This window comes from Gasterosteus aculeatus, chromosome 14 (assembly GCF_964276395.1).
Source record: "Gasterosteus aculeatus chromosome 14, fGasAcu3.hap1.1, whole genome shotgun sequence".
NCBI classification, from domain to species: domain Eukaryota; kingdom Metazoa; phylum Chordata; class Actinopteri; order Perciformes; family Gasterosteidae; genus Gasterosteus; species Gasterosteus aculeatus.
In genome coordinates, this window is record NC_135702.1 from 9,269,405 (window position 1) to 9,294,887 (window position 25,483).

Here is a 25,483-nt window from a genome sequence, read left to right on the forward strand (position 1 = left end):
AAGAGACCCAACAAATCTGTTTTATTAATGTAAAGAAACATGTTTATTTATCTGAATGAAGCTTCTGAATTAAACGTGTTAGTAAGTTTAACTTAATGAACCTACCAGTGACATTGAGGTGACATTCCTTATAGTTCCTCCCATAACTTGTGTCCACTTCACACCAATACAGCCCCGAGTCATTAGTCTGGAGTCTGGAGATGTGAAGTCTGAGTCGTCCTTCTCTGAGGACGTCTTTGTCCCACTGGACTCGTCCTGCAAAGCGTCCATCCTGCAACTCTGGAACTTCGACACCTTCATATAGATGAAACAGGACTGAAGGTCTATCAGAATTTAACATCTCACAGCCGATATACAGGGAGTTGGGGGAGTGGTCCGTGCTGGTGGGGAACATCCATTCCAGTGAGATGTTGTGGTTCTCCTCTGCATGATACCAGCTCTGTGTCACATTCACTACAAATGACCCTGAGGAGACAGAGAAGGAGAGGAGGAGGTGACAACCTGACAGCTTCAACATGGAGCCTTTAGACTCCATCTCCAGATGTTTCTGAGGAGTGTGTGCTGATGCTTCACAAACACAGACTGAACTCACCACAGACACAGGAGGTCAGGATGAAGATCACCAGGATCCTGCAGATCATCTCCTCCCTGTGAGAGGAGACAGAGGAGAAGAGGCTCAAATATCACATCAACAATCTACAGTGTGTCTTTACATTGTGATGCTCTTTTGTGTTTCTCATCAGCTTGTTACAAACACACAAAGCGTTGATGCTAATGACGACCTCCCTGAGAACTACAACCACAAAGTAAAGCTGGTTTCCCTGAAGATGTTTCACTCATAGTCTCTCATAAGAATAAACTGCAGTTAAATTCCAGACTTCCAAACAACACAAAATCAACGGGTTTTAAGTCACAGTGTGGATTCATCATTATATTATAACATGACTTTAATACTGAATATCATTAGTTAACCATTTAACTAATACATTTATCAGGCTTGGCATTGACAGTTAGTCCAATCACCTGTTCCATCACTGTAAAAAACAACCTATAGAATCTACTCAATAACTGAGGTAACAATTTGCTTTGCAATGTTTGTTTGGGGAGATTTCACCACATTTAAAGTAAAGCAAGACCAAGTGAGACGTAGTAGAGAGAGAAGAAAAAAAGAAGAGTGTAAGATTAACTGGATTAACCTCTCCCATGTACCGAACTGCGTTGGAAGAGGACCCGTTTGTGTACCACGTGGTAGAAGAAGACTACGAGAACGACTTGGACACGGTGACGTGGTGTTGAGCTTATCCTCCTACACGATCAATTTACTCTGAATAAACTGTTGAACTACGCAGAGGCCGGCTTGTGTTCGTGAGCAGTGACGTGGAAACCCACGCATGGGCTTGCCACATAAAATATACTTTAGATTGTAAGCACTTAATACCCAATAATTGTTATTAAAAATTGAACAACATGACTTATTAACAATTACTTATTCAGGGACGGTAAGCTTTACTTCAAAATATTTTATTAGGCTGCAGTTGTGACTGTTGAAACATTTTGTTTGCTGACTAATACAACAATAAAATGTAAACGATTTGCATGGGTAATAATTACCTTCCAAAATTTGTTTACAGTGAACTGGGGGAAGGGATCATGATGAAGCCGAACAGACGTTCTGCTTGAATGCATGAAATATTTTGTAAATGTTTTCTTTGAATATAAATGTGTTTTTGTTTTAAACACATTAGACACCCACTGTTTTTTTATTATCTTATCTTAGTGTTTTTATTAAGTCAGTTGGGCCTTTATGTTTGATTCTCGTGTGGCGCTTTGTTACGACCCCCGGTCTTGTCTGTGTTCTGTGTGTGTGTGTGTGTGTGTGTGTGTGTGTGTGTGTGTGTGTGTGTACATGTCTCTGCTGTGTGTGTTAACCCTCCTCAGGTGGAGCTAATTGTCTTCAATTAGAAGACATTTCGTCCCATCAGCTGTATTTATGTGTTTCTGGTTGTTCAGTCCAGATCTCTCAGGCAGGGTGTAAGGTTGTGTTTGGGGTGCTCTTGTGAAATTGGTTGTACATGGTGGAGTGTTTTGGATTATTGAAAGTGTTAATCATTTGTATTTCGTGTGTCCTTCCCAGGGAGAACGGAAAGCACTTGGGAGTGTTAGGAAAGACGCCCTGGGCATACATCACCCGTAGGGATATCTCCTGTTATACACACCAGGTTAGATCTGAGCGATCCACCCCCTGTATTTTTGGTTAGGGCGCCTTGCTCGAGCGCCAGAGTAAATAGGTGTTTTGTGTAGGACGTTGGGACAGGTAAGGGGTGGGGGTTTTGCTAATTTCTTTGTTTTGGATCAGCTCAGCCGTCCTCCCATTTCCCTCTATTGTTTATTATTATTATTATTATTATTATTATTATTATTATTATTGTTATTTATTATTGTTATTTATTATTATTATTAAACTGGCACGTGCTAGCCTGTTTAAACCAAACCCATCGGTGTTGGTGTGATTACTTGCGCCCACACCCGGTCTCTGGCCTTCTGGGGTTCTTGGCAGCGCGGTGTACGTTCCCCTCCCCTCACGGGGTGCTGTACGTGCGTAACACGCTTCCTGCTGTAAAATATGGAGCAGCCATCTTATTGTGCTTTTGTTTTGTGTGAGTTTTAGACATTTTATTTGCTCTGATTCGTTTGAGGTGGAATTCTGCTGATTTGTGTGACTATTAGGTGTTTACTATTTTACACTGACCTCCCGGATGGTAGTTAGTCACGCATGTTCTATTTTCTTTTTAAAATGTTTATCTTAAATTAACGCTTCTTTCTCTTTTATTGAGACTCACTTGTGGAGAGAATTCATTTGTGTACTTAATGTAATAAATAGTCTCTGGCTGTTCAGACCTCGTGTTTCTTACAACACAACATCTTCTTATTGTCCTCAAAGAAGCACGATGTGAACATCTACCAACATTTATAATTAATATCACACAGGGAACACACACAAAATTACTCTTTACTAAATAATACAGCTGCTTTAGGTTATAGTGGATCAGATTATATTCTGACTGTAAAGAATAAATTGCATATTTTTACAGTTGAATTATATTTAATTAACAAAAAAAGATTACCCGCAAATTTATTTGGTGATCCACGAATCCTCTCATAATAAATGTAAATATAATCATAAGTCATTCTCTCTTTACCATGGACGTCTTGAGTGAGAACTGAAGCTCTTCAACAAGTAAACTCCTCAGTCAGCGAGTTTCATTTTAATCCATTTAGAGTTAAGAATTAAACACTCCCGGACGAGGATCCTCGATCTGTTTCCACGTGTAAAGGCCGGCGCATGCGTCTGCGTCGTTGCGTCGACGCACTCGTTTCAATTCATGCTTCCGCGTGTGTTGCAGAGCAATTCACCGCCAGAACAACAGGCGGAGTAACGTGTTTTTGTTGAAGACGACCTAGGGGGTATTCCACAAAGGAGGTTTAACAAACTCTGAGTCTATCCCTGAACTCCGAGTAGACGGGAAACTCTGAGTATCCGGTTCCAGAAGAGCTGATCTGCGTTAGTTCAATCGACTCGGAGTATGTTCACCTTGAGTTAAGCGCGTGCATGACGATTATCAAAAGCCATCATCAATGGAGCTCCGATAGCACGAGTCACCATGACAACAGTAAATAAAAGAGCAAGCTATTTCACTGCGATGGAGTTGGAGGTCCTTCTGCAGGCCTACGGCGAGTATGAGCATATATTTCGCCGCAAATGTAATACAGCTGCAGCAGCGAAGGAGAGAGAGACTGCGTGGGGAAAAATCGCTGCCCGAGTCAACGCGTTTGAATGTACTATTCCATTGACATACCATTTAACCGTAAGATCGTCGCAGCCTATAGTTATGAATATAAGTAGGAATGTAATCTGATTTTCATTTAGGTGCAATCCAACAGGGGAAAAAAGGACCTGGAAGCAGCTAAAAATGAAATATAAAAACATAATTCAAAAAGGTATGGCATATATTGCTAGGCTATGATTGCACCTCACTTTAATTTTAATTCATTTTTTAAATTGACTTAGGCTATTAAACAAAGTAAATATTAATTCAGTGGCTACTTGAAATAGTAAATTAAACCCCTAATAAAATGTTGCTTTTAAACTGTTTTCACTTAATACCCCACTTAGGTATAAAATAAAAAATTGTAAGTGTCTCCTATCAAAGTCATTTAAAATATGACGCTGTAGCCTACACCAACATTCATTAAAATACTAATTAAAAAAACAAAGAAACATTGAGTTCTGCTCGGCCAACAGAAAGAAGGCAGAGGCCCGAAAAACAGGTGGAGGGCCACCTCCACCACCTCTGACAGAGGCTGAGGAGCTGGCCCTCAGCCTAAACAGTGGTCGCCCGGTGGCTGAAGGTATCCCTGGGGGAAGCTCTGAACCTGTCACCCCCCAGGACACAAGTTACTACATCAGATGCAAGTATACACTTCTTTAAAAAAAATAAAACTAAAATATACACTACCGTTCAAAAGTTTGGGGTCACCCAGACAATTTTGTGTTTTCCATGAAAAGTCACTTTTATTTATCAAATGAGTTGGAAAAATGAATTGAAAATATAGTCACAATATTGACAATAGAAATAATGATTTTTATTTGAAATATTAATTTTGTTCTTCATACTTTGCTTTTGTGTGAAAGGATTTTCTATTCATAGTCCCCCTCATCGAGTGCAGGCGCAGTAATAGAAATATGTGTCCCATCTATGCATCCTATCACATTTGGAAGCCCTGCAAAATCACAGCTAATCAAGCTTCTGAGGTCGCAGCAGAATGTACATCAAAATTAAAAAATATATAATATATGATTTCTACATCAGTCACCTGCAATCCTGTAGAATTCCTCTTTGATGGTTGTAAGAGGTTTGTGTCCGGGAAACACCACCATCACGAGTAACCGGCGCTTCAGCGCGAGGGGAACTTTCCTCACAGCTCTACAAACTGATCACATCCCCGATGTTGTAAAGAAAACTACCATTTGCAAAAAAACATGCGATGCACAAGATTTGCTCTAATGTGAGTGCACGTCCGCGGTGTGAGGTTGGTGATATACGGCCGGAGAATGTTAGTGAGATAAATGACACCTTGTGAGGAAAAGCTGTAGCGTTCCAACAGAAATTCCTCTGGAAATGATAAAACGTCTAATCTGGGTCGGAAGAGTCTCTCGCGACGTAAAGCATTTCGAATCATGACGTCTTCGATGTCAATTGGATTTGGTAGGAATGGGCAATCCATGTCTACCAGCTTTCTTTATGTGGGGGGGGGGGAGACTGGTAGAAACTGTGTTTCTCATAGTAAACCTGCCAGCGAGCAGGTTATGTTCACAGAGTCTGTTACCACGGTGATTGACTCAGTTACCTCTCTATTGAGTTTCAGTTACCTCTCTATCTGGAACGGATAACTCAGAGTTTCCCTGATCTTAGGGTTAACTTACTCTGAGTTTTCACATAACCCGCTTTCTGGAATACCTCCCCAGAGAGTCACGTCTATTTATTTATTTATTTATCATAGACTTTACGCAAGGGACACGCAAGGGGGCCATATATATGAGTTAATGAACTGTTGTCTGCAGGCAGACATTTTGGGGGGCAGGTGCTAAAACCAAAACCAAACCCCACTCATCCAAATTATTTATGTATATAATAATAATAAATAAACACAATATTTTTCAGCTTATATATTTATTTTTGTTAACAAACTAACTCAAATTATCAAATTGAATGAATATCAGGCAAAAACATACAAACAAATGCCCCGTCTGGTACATAAACACATTTGCAGGAAATTGATGAGAAAATAATTTTTGTTCTTAAATGTTGATGAATGAAGAAAAAATGAGAAACCTGCAGAAGGGGCAAAAGGGCAGGTGCTTGAGGACCATTAGAGGACTGTCTGCAGTGTCCCTGTCTGTAACTTGTCTGCGACCTGCAATGGATGTGAATGTATTGTTAATAATAACACCATATACATTCTTCAGTAAAGGAATAGGACTTTTAAATTGTAAAGGTAAAAGGAATCTTTGTGTGTGGATGTGATCTTGACAGTGGACGCACATTTATTTATTTAATGTAAATTGTAATAGTTTAATGGACCCATATGCAAAAAGGCAAAAAGCTCTGGTGTTTAATGCTGATGGTTTAAAAAACACTGAATTGTTTAACCCCTTTTCAGCATTTAAACGACTTTTTCTTTTATGTTTCAATCAATGTTACAGTGGGTCTGTATCCTCAAAGGGGCTCTGACAGAAACAGTGTGGGAACTACTGCAGTAGTGCAAGTAAAGAGAACCTGGTTGGTTGACAGCAGTTAGAAGCATAATCACGTGTCGCCCCCCGGTGGATTGAACAGGTATCGTCTTGTTGAACATCTACGTCCTGCTCCCTGATAGACACCCATTGGTCCCTAAGCTGTTAGATGTGTCCCATCATGTCTGTAATGTCTGTCCTTAACATGTTCTCATTGTTTGTTCACAGGAGAGCGTAAACAGTCTCCACACCACTGATTAACTAATTGATATCATTCTAGGTTGGATTTGCATTCAATGACTAAATAAAAAGGACATTTATTTTCGATGTTTCTTATCTGTGTGTAAACCTGCATAAAAAACCCTACCTAACAATTCATGGAAGAGATAACGTTAATATAATAATAATTTGAAAAGGGGCAAGTTCAAGTTCAAGTTGTATTTATATAGCACATTTAAAAACAACCTCTGTTGACCAAAGTGCTTAACAAGCTCGAAAAGCAGCGATACAATAAAACACAGACAGAGCACAATGTTAAATTCAATCCTGAAACAAACAGGAAGCCAGTGGAGGGTGGCCAAAGCCGATGTAATGTGGTCGTGTTTTTTAGTCCTGGTCAAAAGACGAGCTGCTGCGTTCTGGACTAACTGCAAGCGAAGGGATGACTGATCCAACACAACATACAGTGAGTTGCAGTAGTCTAAGCGGGACGGAATTAATGCATGTATGACTCTCTCAAAGTCTTTGCGTAGCAGGTAGGCCTTGACTTTAGCCAGGAGTCTCAGCTGGACGAAGCTAGTTTTGACAACAGAACTAATCTGTCAAGTTTAAAAGCACGATCAAAAATCACTCCCAGATTTCTGGTATGGACGAATTTGGGAGCCTAAAATACTGAGAGTATCTACACAGGCACTGAGATGTTCAGCACGTCCAAACACAACAACCTGGGTCTTATTGTCATTAAGACAGAAAATTCGGATCCATCCATACTTTGAGATCACTCAAGCAGTTTAAAAGCGGCTTGATAGTGTCCTTCTTATTGTTTTTTACAGGCAAGTAAATTTGTACATCATCAGCAAAACAATGGAAAGAGATGTGTTTTTTAAAAATGGACCCTAAGGGCAGCATATACAGAGAAAATAGCATTGGTCAATAAAATACATACATTCAAAATAATACGTTTCAAATTAAATAAAGTGCAAATAAAAATGTAGCCTTATAATCTTTGAATTGATTTGATCTTTGTTTTAATAATAGCGGTATTGTGCTATGAAACCTAAAATGTGAGACTCCGTAAAGGATGTAGTTAGCAGACTGGTGGCTAGCATAGTTTTGGCTCAGCTGCAGAGGGGAAAGAAAGGGGGAGTGGCTCAGGAACGGTGCCAGGTGAAGGCAATTGGCCTCAGCTGCGAGAAATTAATCATGGATTGTCTCCATGGGTTAAAAAACACACAGTAAGAGTAAAGTGACTTACAGAACCAGAACAACAACAATGAGGAAAATATAAATTCTTCAGGAAAGCTAAACTGTAAAAGTGCTATAAGTAGAAAGTCATAATAAAGCAGCCAGGATTAGAACCAACAACCCAGTGTATTCACTCGATGTGGTCACAGAGAAAGGAGCAATGCTGGAGTTAAGAGTCTTGCCCAAGGGCACATTAACACACTGGTAAGCAGGGCCTGGGACCAGACCGTTGATCCTCTGATTGGACTTTCCACCCACCGTCGCCGTGACACTTCATGTCACCATTGACTTACATTGATAAGCTGATGTCAGAAGTACCAGAAGGTGAATCAGTTTGGTCCTGATGAAACTAAACTAATACACAGTGTTCACCAGCTGGGCTCCTTGAGTCACAATTGTCTCTGTAGAGGTCCACGGATACCTTTATGCTGCTGTTGATCCGTGAGACACACAGGAGACATCCAAAGATCCAGATGTGTCTCAGCTGGACTTCAGTCAGAAAACATCAGACTGTTTTTGTGCAAACGCTTAAAGGATCAATAACTTCAATTGTGGTTCTGATGTATTGTTTGTTCTGCTGATCACTAATATTTTTGGCAATGCAGAGAGAAAATGAATAAACAACCAGTAGAGCTGCTGGTCCCAGTGCACAGCAGAGGCCGATCCTTCCTCGAGGATCTCCTCTCAGACTCGTATCACTCGTTGTCTCAGGTTCCGGCCGATTCTTCACTGCTGCAAAGAGACCCAACAAATCTGTTTTATTAATGTAAAGAAAAAGGTTTATTCATCTGAATAAAGCTGCTGAAACATGTTGAGTAAGTTTAACTTAATGAACCTACCAGTGACATTGAGTAGACATTCCTTATAGTTCCTCCCATAACTTGTGAACACAGAACATGAGTACAGCCCCGCGTCATTAGTCTGGAGTCTGGAGATGTGAAGTCTGAGTCGTCCTTCTATGAGGACGTCTTTGTCCCACTGGACTCGTCCTGCAAAGCGTTTATCCTGAAACTCTGGGACCTCGACACCTTCATATAGATGAAACAGGCCTGCGGGTCCATCAGGATTTATCATCTCACAGGAGATATAAAGGGAGTTGGGGGAGTGGTCCGTGCTGGTGGGGAACATCCATTCCAGTGAGATGTTGTGGTTCTCCTCTGCATGATACCAGCTCTGTGTCACATTCACTACAAATGACCCTGCTGAGGAGACAGAGAAGGAGAGGAGGAGGTGACAAACTGACAGCTTCAACATGGAGCCTTTAGACTCCATCTCCAGATGTTTCTGAGGAGTGTGTGCTGATGCTTCACAAACACAAACTGAACTCACCACAGAAACAGGAGGTCAGGATGAAGATCACCAGGATCCTGCAGATCATCTCCTCCCTTTGAGAGGAGACAGAGGAGAAGAGGCTCAAATATCACATCAACAATCTACAGTGTGTCTTTACATCGTGATGCTCTTTTGTGTTTCTCATCGGCTTGTTACAAACACACAAAGCGTTGATGCTAATGACGACCTCCCTGAGAACTACAACCACAAAGTAAAGCTGGTTTTCCTGAAGATGTTTCACTCATAGCCATTACTTATTCAGGGAAGCTAAGCTTTACTTAAAAAAAATTGTCACACTATAAAAAAAACTATAGAATCGGCTCAATAAATGTATTTGCACAATGTTTGTTTGGGTCGATTTCACCACATGTTTAAAGTAAAGCGTACCTGCGTTTTACAACTAAGATACACTAAAAGAAAAGAGGTAAAACTTTATACAACTGATTACTGATACAACTGATTAAAGTAGGTAATATTAACTCTAGATTGTGTAGTGCACACAAAGTGATAGAAATTATAGTACAAGTAGAAATGTTTAGTCTAGAATTGTAGTTTGTGTGATGTAGGATATTAGTTATTACATTAGCATGTTAGATGAAGTGAATGCAATAAGAATCAAACATAATTTATAGTCATGTAAATCATATAAACACTGTACACATTAACATCCTGTCACGATGTAATGTTAAAACCTGGGGACGGAATTATTCATGGATTTATGGATTTCTCCCAAACAGGGTTTTTGGGGAGTTTTTTCTCCTGTCAGGTAGTAGATGAGCAACTGAATGCAAGACAGCCGATTGAGGCAAATGTCTTGAGTATTGGACCATGTGAACTACGATCATTTATGATGCGTTTTATTTAGAGTGTAATTATGAGACCCCGTGCAGACGGACTCTAGTTTGCCTGAACCCGGTGAACCCCGTCCCCGGACAGCCCTATCGTGCAGACGAACGCACTGTGCGTAATTCACATACAGAAAAGCTTCATAAAGGCCTAAGATGTCTGCCTGAGAGCCTCAAACACTCATCGATCTCATAATAAACTAAACTAAACCCTCATGGAGTAAACGGGAGCGCTCATCAAAGTCTGATTGCGCAAAGGTGCGCGTTGAGAATATTAAGATGAATATTAACAAAATGATTATTAAGATGAATATTAACTAAATAATACAGCTGTTTTATTTTTCGATGGATCAGGTTATATTTTGACCTGTAAACAATAAATTGCATGTTTTTACAGTTTAATTCTATTTAATCAACAAAAAAGAGATCAACCGTAAATATCCTTAATAATCCACGAATCATCACATAATAAACACCAACATTAAGTCATTCTCTCTTTACCATGGACGTCTTGAGTGATGTGAACTGAAGCTCTTCAACAAGTAAACTCCTCAGTCAGTCAGTTTCATTCCAATCCATTTACAGAGTTAAGAATTAAATTCCCGGACGAGGATCCTTCCTGGTCTTTGTTTCCACTCGTGAAGCGTGTGGAAGTGTTTCCTCCTTCGGGAATGAGCGCACTCACAAAACTTTAGACCGAACCACACATTGTGCGGTTTGGTTGAAGCCCCAATGGCACCCAAAACTGTGCTTCCGCTGAGGTGTGAAAGTAGTCCACTTCCTCATTTGGGGAGCAGTAAAAACAAGTAACGGTTAGAAAAACGTTAAATGTTAAAATACGTTAAGCGCTGTTCTGAGCTTCAATTTCAACATTCAAAACTACATTCACTTAAATGCGTCCACAGGCTTCTCTTATGAGTTAATGAACTGTTGTCTGCAGGCACGTGGACAGACATTTTGGGGGGCAGGTGCTAAAACCAAAACCACCCCCCCATCCCCACTCATCCAAATTATTTATGTATATAATAATAATAATAATAATGAAGAAAGAAAGAAACACATTATTTTCCAGCTTATTCATTTTTTTTGTTTGATTCTCTTGTAACTCAAATTATCAAATTGAATAAATAAATGAATATCAGGCAAAAACATGCAAAACAAGGCCATATTGTATAACAAAATAATATGTTAAATAATCAAAATATATTCTAACTCAATACTTATCAAAACTCTGGTCTGAATAAATTAAAGGAGCTTCACGGGAGCATCCTCCTTGGTGCATCTCTTGGAAGATGTTTACTGTTTGCTTCACTGTTTACAATTGAAGCATAAGCAGCTTTACACTAAATTTTTTTTGTTTGTTTATTTTTTAGGAAACGTCCGAGTTGGCAGGGAATTGATGGGAGAGAGAATCATTTTTGTTCTTAAATGTTGATGAATGAAGAAAAAATGAGGCACCAGCAGAAAGGGCACTTTTCTCATTCCGGGCAAAAGGGCAAGTGCTTGACGACCATTAGGACTGTCTGCAGTGTCCCTGTCTGTAACTTGTCTGTGACCTGCAATGGATGTGAATGTATTGTTAATAATAACAACATAGACCTTCTTCAGTAAATTAATAGGACTTTTAAATTGTAAAGTTAAAAGGAATCTTTATGTGTGGATGTGATCTTGACAGTACGACTACGCACATTTATTTTTTTATGTAAATTATAATAGTTTAATGGACCCACATGCAAAAAGGTAAAAAGCTCTTATGGTGGTGTTTAATGCTGATGGTTTAAAAAGCAGTAAATGGTTTAACCCCTTTTCATCATTTTAACGACTGTTCTTCTTTTATGTTTCAATCAATGTTACAGTGGGTCTGTATCCTCAAAGGGGCTCTGACAGAAACAGTGTGGGAACTACTGCAGTAGTGCAAGTAAAGAGAACCTGGTTGATTGACAGCAGTTAGAAGTATAATCACGTGTCGCCCCCCGGTGGATTGAACAGGTATCGTCTTCTAGTTGAACATGTACGTCCTGCTCCCTGATAGACACCCATTGGTCCCTAAGCTGTTAGATGTGTCCATGTCTCATAATGTCTGTCCTTAACATTTTTCAAAACCTCAGAGAACTTTTCAATCGTCACTAATCATATCTGCGCCTGAGTCAGATCTTAATCTACAGCGTCTCCGTCTCCGGTCACTCCAACACATTTTCACCAACTCTGTTCTCCCCTCAAACTGTCCTTCTTATTGTCCCAGAGAGTCGGCAGATTCAGGAATGTCCCCACAGAGGCACAGAGGGGGAAAGTCCCCTTCAAGGCCTCTGAGGCCTCACGTCACACCTACCAGGTGTCCACCTGCACCTGGACGTCTCCTCTTAACGCAGACCTGCTGTCACTTCTCCGTACTTGTCTCATGTGTCTTGTGTTTTACAGTCTTAATGAATGCACAGAGTAAAATATAAAAAAACAAAAACACCTTTACATGTTAATGTGTCAATAAGGATGACTTTATACCTCTTATAATAACTAGTTTAAGCCTAAGTAAAAAATACAGAGCAGACCATGCTGCCTGTAATATGGCTGATTATATTACTTTTAAAAGTTTGGTCTTATAGAAGGTTAAAACTAAGCACTTGTCTTCTTCAGTGGTCATATGAAATAAAAGAGTTCGCTGTATTTACAGAATACTGATAAGTGTGTGTACCTTGTATGCTACGTGTACTTAATTTGTGCTTCTCTCCTAACATTTACCTTCATGTGATACATTTGTATTGTTGAGGATGGTTTTCATCACTCTGTGACTTATTGAATTAATACAAGTGAAGAGGCTGATTGGAGTTTTAAGACACTTTTTATTTTATGTCTATAAATATATACCATTAATTGTCGAGGTAAAAGAAAACGGCAAAACAGAGCAATTAAGTTGTTTTTGATGCTGAAATAGGCGAGTTCGTGTCACGTGGACCAAGTTGTTTATCACGTGATCAGCGTGTCATACGCCTCTTAAAACACGCAGCCGGGTAACTTGGGGCACTCAGTGTTAGCTGTTGGTGTAGCTAGCAATGCAGCTAACAGAACCTAAACTCGGTGCACCACGTTCCCCCGCCGGCTCTGCGGTGCTCTGCTGACCCCTCCGGTCTGGTATTTGGAGCCACACATAACTTTGTCAGACCGGTGACCTCAGGCAGCACCATTGAGCTGCCTCCAACACGGCTAGCATTAAGCTAGCTGGAGCCCGAGCAGAGCTAGCCCGTTAGCTAGCTGGTTAGCAGCGATGGAGTGGCTGGGTGACGGAGCCCCAGCTTACCGCGATGAAGAGTCGAACATCGACACAGCTTCTTCGGGGGAGGCGTTGGGTGGTGTTTATCCTCCCCGACAGGTAATTAGTTAGCTTAGTTTGTGCTGGGGGTCAGGTCGTTGGGGACGTTAACGTAACGTTATTTAAAGCACGCTAACTAGCAAGCTAACCCTGCTCGGGGGATCGGGGAGTGACTTCATGTTTACCTCGATCGCTTGGCTGTAACGTTAAGCACCTTACGGCCTCGCGTCTGTTTTTCAACCGTGTGAGATGCCTGCGTCTGTTTCTACCTTTTGCTGTTGCATTGTCCGGCTAAATGATCACATTAAACTGCCAATAACTGTGGCGATGCCCGACCTCAGTGCCCAGGCTGCCTGTTGAAGGGAATACTGACCCTTAATGCAAACCCCCACTGTCCCCTCATGTCCGCTACACGCGTGTTATTTGCTGTGTCATTCTCCTCTCCCCAGTCGTTGCTATTGTGGGACACTAACTGACGGCTGTGTCTGTTGATGAATGGATGATGATGGCCGTTATCTTTTATTTTTACCCCCCTCGCCCCACCCTGTGCTAAATACAGCTGCTTGGCTTCTAAGACACATGGCTTTATTTTGAGTGTGTGAGTCATAGTGAGAGTGTTACATCTCTAAGCCGAGCCACTTACTTGAGTCCCTGACCGCATATTCATTTACTCTCAAAGTCCTAATCTTTTCTGTTGTTCTTCCACTTTCCTCTCCTCAGTCACCGTCATCGCACTTTTGTGACTGCGCCACGGCGACACTTTGCCAGAGCCAGCACCGCTGTGTAAAAGCGTCCATCGTCTCCAGCTGGAGACTGGCGGAGGCCCAGGATCAGCTTTGCTCGCTGGGCGTCCACAGCTCTGAGTCCCTGGAGCAGGAACGCGCTCGGACTCTGGCTTGCCCCACGGAGCTCACGCACAACGAGGAGGAGTGGCGCCGCAAGGAGAGCATGCTGGGATGCCAGGGGCCCAACCGCGGTCCTGTGCTCGGAGCTGTCAGAAGTTGGGATGTGTTTGATAAGGTGAGGAAACAGTTGGGCTTTTTTTCACATTTAAGTGATCTGTTTATGCATCTTGGAGCTGACATGAGAAGTGTTGTGCTCACTGAATCATTTGTTCTTACTCAACTGTGTCTACCTACTGTGTACTTTTCATTTAATAACGTTATCAACGTTATCAATCGATGTCTTCTCTCTCTTCCAGAGTATCATCAATTCCCCAAATGAAACGGTGGAAAGGGATCAGGACAAGAGCATGACGTTTATCCAAAAGTTTGACCAAGAGCTCAGGCATTTTGGTAAGCCCTCAGGCTAATGTTAAGACTATTTGGTTTCATATGTTTGTTTCACTTGGTTGCTCAACACCTTTCTTAAAGATTGTTGCAGATTAAGGTGGAATTTCTTTTCCAGCTTTACTGAAATCTCACATATGTATTTTTCTGATGCCAATTTGATGAATTCAACACCACTAAACTAATGTTGTTGATTTTATATAAACATGCAAAATCCAGGTTATTGTTTATGTCTTGAGAGAATGTCAACCTGTTTTTCATCCGTTCCACAGGTATGTTGCGGAGATGGGACGACAGCCAGCGGTTCCTTGCAGACATGCCTCAGCTCATATGTGATGAAACGGCCAACTATTTAATTCTGTGGTGCATGAGGCTGCAGCAAGAAGAAGTAAGTCGCTGAAAGATCAGGCTGGGGTTTGTTTTACTATCGGAACAATTCATCTACAATATGTTTAGTCAGTCTGATGTGCTTAATGCCTCTGAGGGCGAGAACTCTTGACAGTTTCTTTTACAGAAACTGTCAAGAAAACAAAAGTCATAAGAGCCAAAAAGTCATAAGAGCCACCCACAGCCATAATAGGTGGCATGTTACACCGTTAAGATCAACTCGTTCTGTGCAGTTCCTCTCAGCTGGTCACGTAAACATGGAGCCGCAAGCCTTCTACTATGAACTGTCACCTGCTAACATCAAAATACAGCTGTTTGCTTGTTAAAGTATAAACTCCCTTCTGCCAACAGAGTATTACCCTTCCAAATAAAGAAATATCCTCCCTGCTTTGAAAGTCCCAAACGTGGGTATTCATTTTAAACTAATGCAAATTCAAACAATATGAAGTGTCACATGATATGAACGTGTTATAGATACAGAATAGTGCTGTCAGTGCTAATCTGTCTTTTAGAAATCTGACATTATGGGTAGGATGCCTCCAAAACGTTGCCACAATAAAACACTCAAAAGTGTCTGTAAGCTCACATCACATTCTGCTTAGCTGTCAGAATTCACTAATTACGGATGCCGAGTGACGTGATACCCGACTTTAGAAATGCGTTTCTGTCCTGTAGAAACAAGCACTGATGGAGCAGGTGGCGCACCAAGCTGTAGTCATGCAGTTCATCCTGGAGATGGCGTCCAACTCTCAGCAGGATCCTCGAGGCTGCTTCAGACAGTTCTTCCACAAAGCCAAAGTAAGACAAAAGCATCCAATTATTACTGTGACTGTACTTCACCCCCCAGTGTCTCTATTGCTCTCAATATGTTGAAGGTGACGTACACAGTGTCACCTTGGTTGCTTCGTAGGAAGGTCAAGATGTCTACTTGGAAGTCTTCCATGCAGAGCTCGAGGCCTTCAAACATCGAGTGAAGGAATACGCACTCAAGTCTAGAGGTGATACGACCAACCATGGGGAACAGCAGCACACCGGCACAAACTACAAGCTCGGCCCCAAAGGAGCCTCGGACTCTTTGCCTCCAGTAAGTGCTCCCCCTCTTTCATAGGCGGTTGCAGTGACTCCACGCGGCTGTCAGGTGGCCCCATTGAGCTGCACGTTAGTGCAACGGCTCAATCATTTTTTTTCTTATTCATATATTTCTTGAATGAAATAGTTTCACATGAAATACACATGCAGCCGCTGGGGAAAGTTGGTTATAGCCGCAACCAGGACCCTGAGCTGATGTCGCTGGTGATCGCTGACGCCAAGCGGACTTTCGTTTTTGGTTTTTAGTTCTACTGGACTCAGTCGGATGTGCTCCTTGGTAGTGTCATTAGGCGTCCCAAGTTAAAACTTTAAGAACCTGACTGTAGCGCACAGGAAAATATCAGATCAATTCATCTTGGTGGCCATCATCAATTCCACTGCAGTGTAATCTTGAGACTGTTACACGGGGGATAGTTTTCATAAGCTGTGCGTGGGAGCTACTATTTAGTTATTCTTAAATATTATTGTTTAATTTCTTGGGTTGATATAGTATTAAGATAGCTTTTTCTGTTTTTGTTTCAATCATGTTATGCGCATAATTGCATATACGTTTTCCAATCCAAACAATAAAGTGCTGACCTCTACGCTCCGTCTTGGTCTCCTCCCACTAATCATCACGTCAGCAGCTCGGGTAACTCAGAAACTCCCCGACCGTTAAGTATTAGCATTATTAGATCATGGTTCTGTTTGCTAGATCATCAGTGGGATCATCAGTGTGCTTCACACACTCCACCATTCATAAAGGAAACGTTACACCTCTCCAATAATAGACGAGAAAGACTTCACATGCTTTTGTACTAAACTTGACCTTTAGTTGCTTGAAGCCTTTTATGGTTGTGGAAACGAGAATGAGGCCTCCTCCCCTCTGTTGGCCCCAAATCCTGACTAGCTGCCAAACCTCTACTAATCATCCTCCTCCCAGAGGGAAAAGATGGCCACCCAGGAATGTGACCGGGCCTGTTGAAAGCAAATCCTGTCTCTTCTGCTTTTGAATTTTGGCTGTTCTTTATTCTCGTAGCGACCCGTATCGTCTCCTTCCGAGCTCATAGTTTCTGAGGGGTGATTTGGACGAGAATTCACACATGACACATGTGTTCTTGCAAAGAAAGGCAGGTGTTGTTTCTTGAGTTCATGACCAGATGTCTAGTTTCAGTTCACTGTTTGGGCTTTAAATGTTCAAAAGGCAGAAAGTAGTTACATAACTATCAGAATCCTTTAACAATAGTAGATTGCCCCCCGCCTGCCCGCCTCTCTGCAGCCTGATTTTAAACCTACATTTAAATGTGCATGACGTTCCTCTGCTATGAAAGCTCTCTGATCTTCTCCCTCCACTAGGTGGCAGAATATCCTGTGAAGCTCCGTTTAGAGGCTGGAATGTGGACAAATACAGGAAGGTGGACAAAGGACGATGCTACAGACGATATACTCATGATGGAGACCACCTAGTGGTTGTGGGATCCAGACCCAGCTTTCCCTCCACCACCACCTTCCCATTTAGGAACACCCCGAGTTTTAAGCCCTTTTTACTCGGCGGACGCGGCTGAAAGGAGCAGCGCAAAAGCAGGAATCTAATGAGACGGGATCAGTCTTTGACAAATGTTTTCCATCAGCAAACATTATTTTCCTGCATTTCTCTGCCACTTGGTCTCTTCACAGCAGCTGAACAGATGTGCAGAAAGCCACCCTGCTTTTAAAGAAAGAAGAGACTAATTTAAAATGATAACCGACAACACAAAGAATATTACACAAAAAAAGTCTTTGGACAGTTTGCTACCAAATTGAATGGCTGACGGAGTCTGATGTCCGAGGAGCGTTTATTTTTTTATTTTTAGCTGCTTAAACGAATTGTGAGAAGCGAAACTGACAGATCCGTTGCTCTGGAGTCTCGGTATAATACAGGTGGTCTGTAAAAACAATTGAGTTTCAATCATGAGAGGAAAAGAAAGGATTGCGGAGTCTGGAATGAAAGAGGAACCTCGGTTACCTTACCGGAGAGTTTCAGACCCGCCGGTTGAAAACATACACAATAACACAAACACGTTAAAAACATACACGACCTCATATCTCTTTTTATTCATTTACTAAGAGCTTACCGGTCAGCTGCATGCGACTGAGCAAAGCGCAGTGTCTTTGTGTTTAGTGAAGTAATGTCTGAACTTGTACAAACACAGTTCCAGTTTAATTTATTTAGTTTTCGTTAAGCTTTTGGAGCTCTGGGTCAGACTCCCATGTGATCCGCATGTACTGAGTGGAAGGCTCATTATGAGGAGGCGATACATAGTGAGGTGTTTGGTAGCTGGATCAGAGCTGTCTACACGAGGCAGAGATGCTTCCAAAACAGCTTTTGAGTAGAAGACAGTTTGCAGAACCGACTTCGGAGGACGTGATAAACTTCCATCTGAAGCAAAGTACTCCCTGTGTTGCCTGGAGCGGATTAATAGAGCCATTAAAGCGCCGAGTAATCCAACATCCTCCTTTTTCAAATCTGCCATTCAGCTTAAATCCAGAATTGTATTTACTGTCTTCACCGTTCCAAACTGATCCAGTGCACACAAAGCTTTTCTCATCACTGTAGAATCTGTCGAGCTTGTGCGGCTGGTTTTTGTGGTTCTCTCTGCTGCATCAGCTCACATTCTCCTCTGTGACAGAAGTCGGTTGCCCGTTTACCGAAGCGGCTTACCAAGAAAGCCGCAACCAATAATGAGCGCACGCCTTCCTCAGTGTGCGAGACAACGCGGCGTCTCAGCTTTCATCGCGCGGTGAGGCCAAGCTGCGTTTTTTTAGAGGGACAAACTCGATCTCGAGATGGTGTCGATTGTTTTCGTTTAGCTGCCGAATATTCATCCACTGACTGATGCTCCTCCCCCTGTGAGTCACCCGTCTGGGCTCTCGCACGGTCAGAGCCTCGTCTCGACCGGCGCACGCCGGCGGTGAGGGCGGTTTGCTCACAGGATCACAGAAGAGCCGCGCGGGACGGAAGTCTGTGTCGTGCTGGTGGAAGTTCCTCATTGTGAAGGAGGTGAAAAGCACCGCTATGGAGGGATGATGATGGGGATGGGGGGGGGGGGGGGGGGCGGTAGAGCCGGCCCTGCCACGAAGAAATCTGTGATGTATGTTAGTCTGCAGAAAGGAAGTCTCTGCATCTGAATGTGTCCTGCACTTTATATTTCTCTGCCGAGGTCCAGAGGATTTTAAACAGTTCTCACCGCTGCCGTATTTTGACACCATTTTATTCTTGTCGGCTTCCAAACTTTAAAGCAGGCTTTAGATGAGCGTGTGTTTGGAATTTTAGGCCCTTTTTTCTTTTACCTTTTTGTAGGCCGTTGTTAGCTGACGTCTTTTTTTTCTCTTTTTTTTACATTTTTTTTTTCCTTCTCTCTTCCCCCCCAGAGGCCAAATCAGTGAAAATCTGCCTGAGCAGTTTTATTTTACTACAGACCGAGGGATTAAATTAACCATGTGATGCATTAAAGTACAATGCATGTGTGGACTTCACTGAGCATCTGTGTGCTGCAGCGCACCCGATTCACTATTCTGTATTTCACAGCGCTCGTGTCCGGCAGCATCCTGAAGTGTGTAAACATAAACCAAAGTAGTGTACGCAGTAAAGCAATGTGCTGTTGTGCTTTGAAATGTACTTTTTTTTTTTGTTTTTTTTTTTCTCTTTCTTTCTTTCTGTCCAAAGTTACTAATCCACTATGCAAACTACGTGTCTGGCTTGGGGCTGTTATACTAAACCTGTGTCTGGTGTCTCAAATTCCTAAATAATCACGCAACGTGTGAGTGAAGATTGAGAGACTTACTGTAGGAATGTCCGTCACGAAGCTTTGAGCTTTAGGAAAACAATCCACTTGTCGTTCATAGTAGGATTTGTCTTCTTGTGCTGCTGTTTAACAACTCAAATATAAAACAAGTGCTAAATGTTTGTCTTGATGTCAACTCAACTGCTACAGTTTATAAACCCGCAGTCACGACTGCACAACATGGTTCCTCTGGCATATATCATTTAAGGAGCCTGAGATGTTTATAAATCCATCAACACAGTGACGATTTACATGATAAACAGATACAATATTTGCTGTGATTGGGAAAGTTTTAGCTCATAATTGTTCAGGCATCAAGTAATTTCTGAGTTTGGCCCAATTCCTCTGCAGTAGCTCGATTTACAAGTAATCAGGTTTAGAAAGAAGTGAGTTGGTTAGTCTGCTCCTCATCGCCGGCCGTTAAAGACAGTCAGGTCTTCATAAGAAAGCAATAATGCACCAAAATCCCCAACAAACCGTCTGCTGCCAGTTTGCATTGTTTGGTAATGTTGTTTGCACCAACAAAAGAAAAAGAATCCGAAAAGATTGTTCATGATTCTCTTTATCACATGTTATAAAAGCAATCAGTGGAGAAGGATTCTTTCAACTGTCTGTTTTAGGACACAAGTATCCAAATTAGTCCAATTAAATCAATGACTGGGAAATGACTTGTGTTATTCTGGTGTACAATAATATCATTTAGTATCAGACGTTTGCACAGTACAATTCAGGAGTCATTAGATTACATGTAAAAGGCATTTCTGTTGCTTTAAACCCAGTGAAACATTCTTAAGACTCGAGTGCAAAGACACAGAAGGGCAGATCAACTTTGTGATGCTTCAAACAAAAAGACAACCTCGTACCAAATGTGCTTAGAATGTTATGAGTTCGTACACTTTTCTTTCAATAAAGTTTTAAATGGTCAAGTGGCATTAATTAAATATCATACATTTATATTACATTGTAATCACAAGGAGCGACTGGTTGAAATGGAAACTGCATTTCAGAGGCAATGCGAGTAAGAACGTGATTAAAAGAATGATGGTTTGATTAAAAAAATGTAAAACTATTTAAATTAAGTGTGGTTCATACATTATTCAATCTGGTCCACATTCATGGAAAGAATCTACAAACTACATTCACTGAGCTATCGGTGACCCTTTTCGGAAGCAGTTAAAAGCCCTTAAAAGTGCAAAAGTGAATTTCCAGTAATTTGTACAACTTGGATCGATTCCCTTTCGTATATTCTGTCTCGTATTAAAAAATAAATCATGATTGCAGCTACAAAACCTAAACATTAAGAATTCAATATTCTACTGTTAGATATCTTGATATTTGATTCGGTGAAGCATCCTGGCTTTAAGGCACTTTTTTTTTTTTTTTAAATAAACTCTTAGCGAGTTAATGTGTGAAAGCTCGTAGGCACACCTGAGTATCTCCCACACTAACGCCAGCGGCGGCTTCTCCTCCGACCAACGTTTACGCTCGACGTGCCTCCGGCTTGGTCGTCGCGCATCGCCTCACCGACGGCTCTCCTCACCGAGGGGCTCTCCTCTTGTGTCGCAGAAAGTGGCTCTCGATGGGACCCCCCCCCCCCCCCCCCCCTCCTTTCCCTTCCGGCTCCCTATGCAGCGGTCTGCTCGACGGGGGAGACTTTTCTGCGGAGGAAAGCCTCCACGTGCGGCCAGATCTTGTTGGTTTCTGTCCCGGAGAAGATCTCTAGTACGCCTTTGCTCCTGGAGGGAATGAGAAGATCCGGTTTTACTTTACGCTGTCTGAAGTGTTCAAATATCACACAGCGACTAGGAAAACGTGAACGTGAGCGACTGCCGGCCTTTAATGTGCAGAGAAGTGTGAACGCTAGTTTGTCACGTGGGCTACAAGCCTGTTCTTCTCCTAATGAGTTACGGCCTCACAGATGTTGTATTTAGAATAAGTGGGACACCAGCTGAGCTTTGACATTATTCCAGAGAGGATGTGAATGTACAGGCCGGGTCTGAGGCCTTATTAGCGTGTCCTCTTGGCTCTATAGCAATTATTCAATCATGTAAGTTACTATGAGGACTGTGTAGGGAAGATAAGATACGGCCTGGGGTCAAGGTTCACAGGCCTTTGGCCTCTTACTTGAAGCATTAAGGCATCAATGAGTAGTAACAGTCAGTGAGTTATTACGACGTGACGCCTTCCAACGTCTGCTGCTTTTTCATTTCTGCGTCTGCTGCTACAAACTACTGGTCGACACAGACGGTGGCAGGTGGAGGTGTGCTACCTGTAGAACTCTAAGACGGGCTCCGTCTGGTTTTGATAGGCCTTCAGTCTCCGCGTGACCGTCTCTGGTGTGTCGTCCTCCCGTTGGACCAGAGTCTCGCCCGTCACATCGTCCAAACCCTGGAGAGAACACGTGAGCTCCCGTTAATGCGGACGGTATTAGTTCAAAACCACAACAAGTTGGACACGGCCTCAGGGACGAGAACGCAAACCGGTCGACGACGACAAAGCGGATAAAAGCCAAGCTGAATAATGAAAGAAGTCATCTGCGGGTTGACTGGTGTATTTTCCAGCAGAAGTCATACGGTTTCATTTAATATTTCAGGAGTTTCAGGATCACGACGGCGTCTTCTTTTTACTAAGAGAGCTCGCACAACAGGAGCTCAGCTCAATTGTTTAGTCCTGCTCTCTGGTGGAGGCGTGTTCCCTGTTGAAGTGACAGCTTCTCAAATAACCGGTAGAAGGAAGAAGAAGAAAAACTGGTATTTTTTAAGTACTTGTCTACGTCTGTTTCTGTCACCTCGTTCTCTCTCAAACCGGACTGGTTGGAGAGGCGACTGAGGCCAATGATTAACCATAAATGTGTCGCTCCTGCAGACTGTGCGGGAAATGTAGCAGGAACCTGCTGAAAAACCCCAACGCAGTGAGAACACGTGACCACGAGCACGCCAGCTCGGAATCATCCACCCGTTACACAGAAGAGGGCGGAGGGCTTTGTCGAGCTTATCTCTGCCTGCATGTTATGCAGTACCAGTCAACAGTTTGGGGAAATGGTACCGTACTGTACTGTGTGCGTCTGTGTCATAAGCGTGATGCGTCATTATTTGAGCCAGTTAACAGAGATCATTTTATAATGAATGTAAATGTTAAAAGAATATGTAAAAGGGGATAGTCTGATAACTAAAGGACTTGGCAACATCTGAACGCCCGTTGTTTAGCATGAAGTAGTCGACTTCATCCGAAAGCTCTGGTTGTCGTCATGGAAACTGGATGCAAAATGCACAAAAAAATGGAATTGTTTTGCCTGAGAGGAATCTTCTGAAACCAATGAGAAACCTGAGCTCCAAGCGACATGCACGAGGACGCAGTGCTGCTGTCTGCAGGGACAGTGAGGTAGCTGAAGAAGCAACCGGTGTGAGAGGACGTATTTACAGGGACTTTAGGGGGGTTGAAGTCGACGTTGTAGACTCTGCCGCTGGAGAGGTGAGTCCAGCGTGAGGACAGCCTCTGTTTGATGGTCTGGAACGGGACATTGAGGTTGATAACCGTGTCCACAGTGAAGGCGTCGTCCAGAGCTTCTGCCTGGGACACCGTGCGCGGGAAGCCTGGTAGGGACGGACAGGGTAAAGCAAGGCAAAAGTTAGAAAAGGAACGTAATGGTTAACTATATCAAAATTGAACTTTAAAAAAGATCAACAAATCCATCGGATAACAAACAATGGCGACGCTACAGCTTCGTTATCAATTGGCGCCCGGCAGATGTGAGCGATCGTACCGTCAATCAGCCAGCTGCTGTGGTCCAAGGCCCTCAGGTCACTCAGCATGAGACGGGACATGACGTCATCGGGTACCAGCTGACCCCGATCGATGGAGGACTTCATCAACAGGCCGAGTTCTGACACACGCGCACACACAGGGGAACAGAGATAGAAGACGCTGCCTCTTACAAAAGTCTTTGACTTCCTTCTATCGGCAATGCGACACACGCCACATTATTGAATATGGACTTTATCTCCCGCCAAAAGCATTGACTGAAATTCCTTTCTTCCACACGTTCTGGGTTGTAAAGCAGTTAACATCACAAATAAAGAACTAAAGGTTTTACAAACATACAATATGTCATGCTGGATGACATGAACGTGTATTAACTGGTGCACTAATCATCACGCCGTCAAACTGCACAAGAAAACATTCTTTTCTGCCATAAAGCTACTTAGCAGAACATTTTTAACAGGATGATGGGTAATAGACATTCGTGCATAAATCCAGGTGAAGACAATTTTAGAAATGACCTGAATGTGCTAATATACTACTATGATTTAACAACAATACATCAAATACATGCAGGCAATAACCAGAATGTAACAATGTTATAACACGTCACGTGTGTGACGAGCACAGACTGCAGAATGAGTGGATGTTCTTCTTCTTTGTTAATCAAACGTACATGAAGATGGAACCCAGAACAAAGTGTCGAGTACGCAGGCGCGTTGTTTTAAGGAGGACTGTGCTACCCACGCAGGTAGCAGTGTGTTTAGAACGCCGCGAGGGTCTTCCTTTGCAGTGCACACACCCAAACAGGCATTTCTTCCCCCGAGGGAGGTGGAAGGCCACCGGTTCAGCCACAAGGACAGTTTCGAAAGACGTGTGTGGGGGAAGTCAACTAGCAACTTCTGCAGTGGACTTTGATCCTAAGCCGTAAAACCTCGCTCCTTCCTCTGCAGCGACTGAAGGTGCACACTTCCTTATCTTTACTCCTGTCTTTATCCTCATCCAAGGTTATGCAGAGGAGCCCGGGCCTCGAGGAGCGTGTCAGCCAGGGGAAGTGTTTTCGGTACAAACAGGAAAGAGCAACCCGTGTAAACCCTGCGAGTTAGTTTGACCTCGGATGATGAGCTCACAGGTTCACAGCAAGACAAGAGATCAAACTGGTTAATTATCAGTCAGAAAAGAAATAAACTGTTATCTTGCACAATATACATATGGATGCACATGCATGTGTGGTTTGTGTGTAATAATCTGTATTTGCTTTGTTAAAGGAATCAGGAAACATTTAATGTATTATAAAGCATTATAATACATTATTTCTAACGGTACCTAGATGACAATGACGTAGAATAACATTTCTGACGTGCATTTTTACGTCTGAAGTTGCAGATTCGCGTTTTAAAGCACATGGACACCGGTACGTGCCGGACGCGGTGCGCTATCTTACCGGTTTGGTCTTTGATGTTGGCTCTCAAAATGTCCCCACTAGAAATGTGTTTCAGTCCAAAAGTTTTGGATATGCGTGCGGACATGGTTCCCTTCCCGGACCCCGGAGGTCCCATGATGACAGCACGAAAGACCCTTTGAAGCACCATCTCTGGGTTGAGTGTGCGTCGCAGGCGGAGAACTTAGCAAAGAAAAAGACGGATTCTTCCCATTAACAAAAACCTCCCCGGATGCTCCACCGGGAAACGGGGCCCCGCGAGACCCGCTTTTCCAAAATGCGCAACCGAAAGTGGCTGCGCCTTTTTTTTCCAGCTTCGGATTGTTTCCCCCCCCTGCAGAAAGACGAGGAAGAGGAGGAGGAGGAAGAACACGAGAAGTGTCTTCTGCTCGGTGGCAGCGGGACCACGTGAGGATCTGCTCCTCTGACGTCACGACCCGATAGGAGCTTTCTTTATCAGGCGTGTTCACAAACT

The 25,483-nt window shown here is 42.7% G+C and overlaps 3 protein-coding genes across 12 annotated transcripts in view; 1 reads left to right on the plus strand and 2 right to left on the minus strand.

The window, feature by feature from the left end:
• LOC120813874 (uncharacterized) overlaps positions 1-10,791 on the minus strand; it is a 40,840-nt gene extending 30,049 nt beyond the window's left edge. For 2 of the 9 annotated variants that reach the window (XR_013452507.1, XR_013452508.1), the window contains exons 1-3: positions 10,438-10,790; positions 9,089-9,144; positions 8,599-8,961 (exon numbers count right to left, since the gene is read on the minus strand). The gene's annotated coding sequence lies outside the window, so the exon portion shown is untranslated. Of the gene's footprint in view, positions 1-105; positions 466-592; positions 649-3,200; positions 3,365-6,718; positions 8,492-8,598; positions 8,962-9,088; positions 9,145-10,437 lie in introns of those variants that run through there. The other 7 variants (XR_013452509.1, XR_013452505.1, XR_013452500.1 and 4 more) reach the window with 7 other exon arrangements.
• Positions 10,792-12,799: 2,008 nt separating this feature from the next.
• cdc37l1 (cell division cycle 37-like 1) lies at positions 12,800-19,926 on the plus strand. The gene is made up of 7 exons (XM_040198444.2): positions 12,800-13,300; positions 13,961-14,260; positions 14,442-14,535; positions 14,802-14,917; positions 15,592-15,714; positions 15,827-16,000; positions 17,341-19,926. Exons 1-7 carry the CDS (start codon positions 13,196-13,198, stop codon positions 17,449-17,451), a joined length of 1,023 nt encoding a protein of 340 aa, XP_040054378.2. The 5' UTR covers positions 12,800-13,195; the 3' UTR covers positions 17,452-19,926.
• A 426-nt stretch (positions 19,927-20,352) lies between these two features.
• On the minus strand, positions 20,353-25,245 carry ak3 (adenylate kinase 3). Of its 2 annotated transcripts, none has more exons than XM_040198459.2 (5): positions 25,012-25,245; positions 23,572-23,691; positions 23,229-23,401; positions 22,078-22,196; positions 20,353-21,544 (listed from the first exon to the last, which is right to left on the minus strand). In XM_040198459.2, exons 1-5 carry the CDS (start codon positions 25,157-25,159, stop codon positions 21,433-21,435), a joined length of 672 nt encoding a protein of 223 aa, XP_040054393.1. In that variant the 5' UTR covers positions 25,160-25,245; the 3' UTR covers positions 20,353-21,432. The 2 variants fall into 2 exon arrangements, with proteins under 2 accessions (XP_040054393.1, XP_077944047.1); XM_078087921.1 differs by lacking the exon at positions 25,012-25,245 and adding an exon at positions 24,244-24,473.
• Positions 25,246-25,483: the final 238 nt, after the last annotated feature.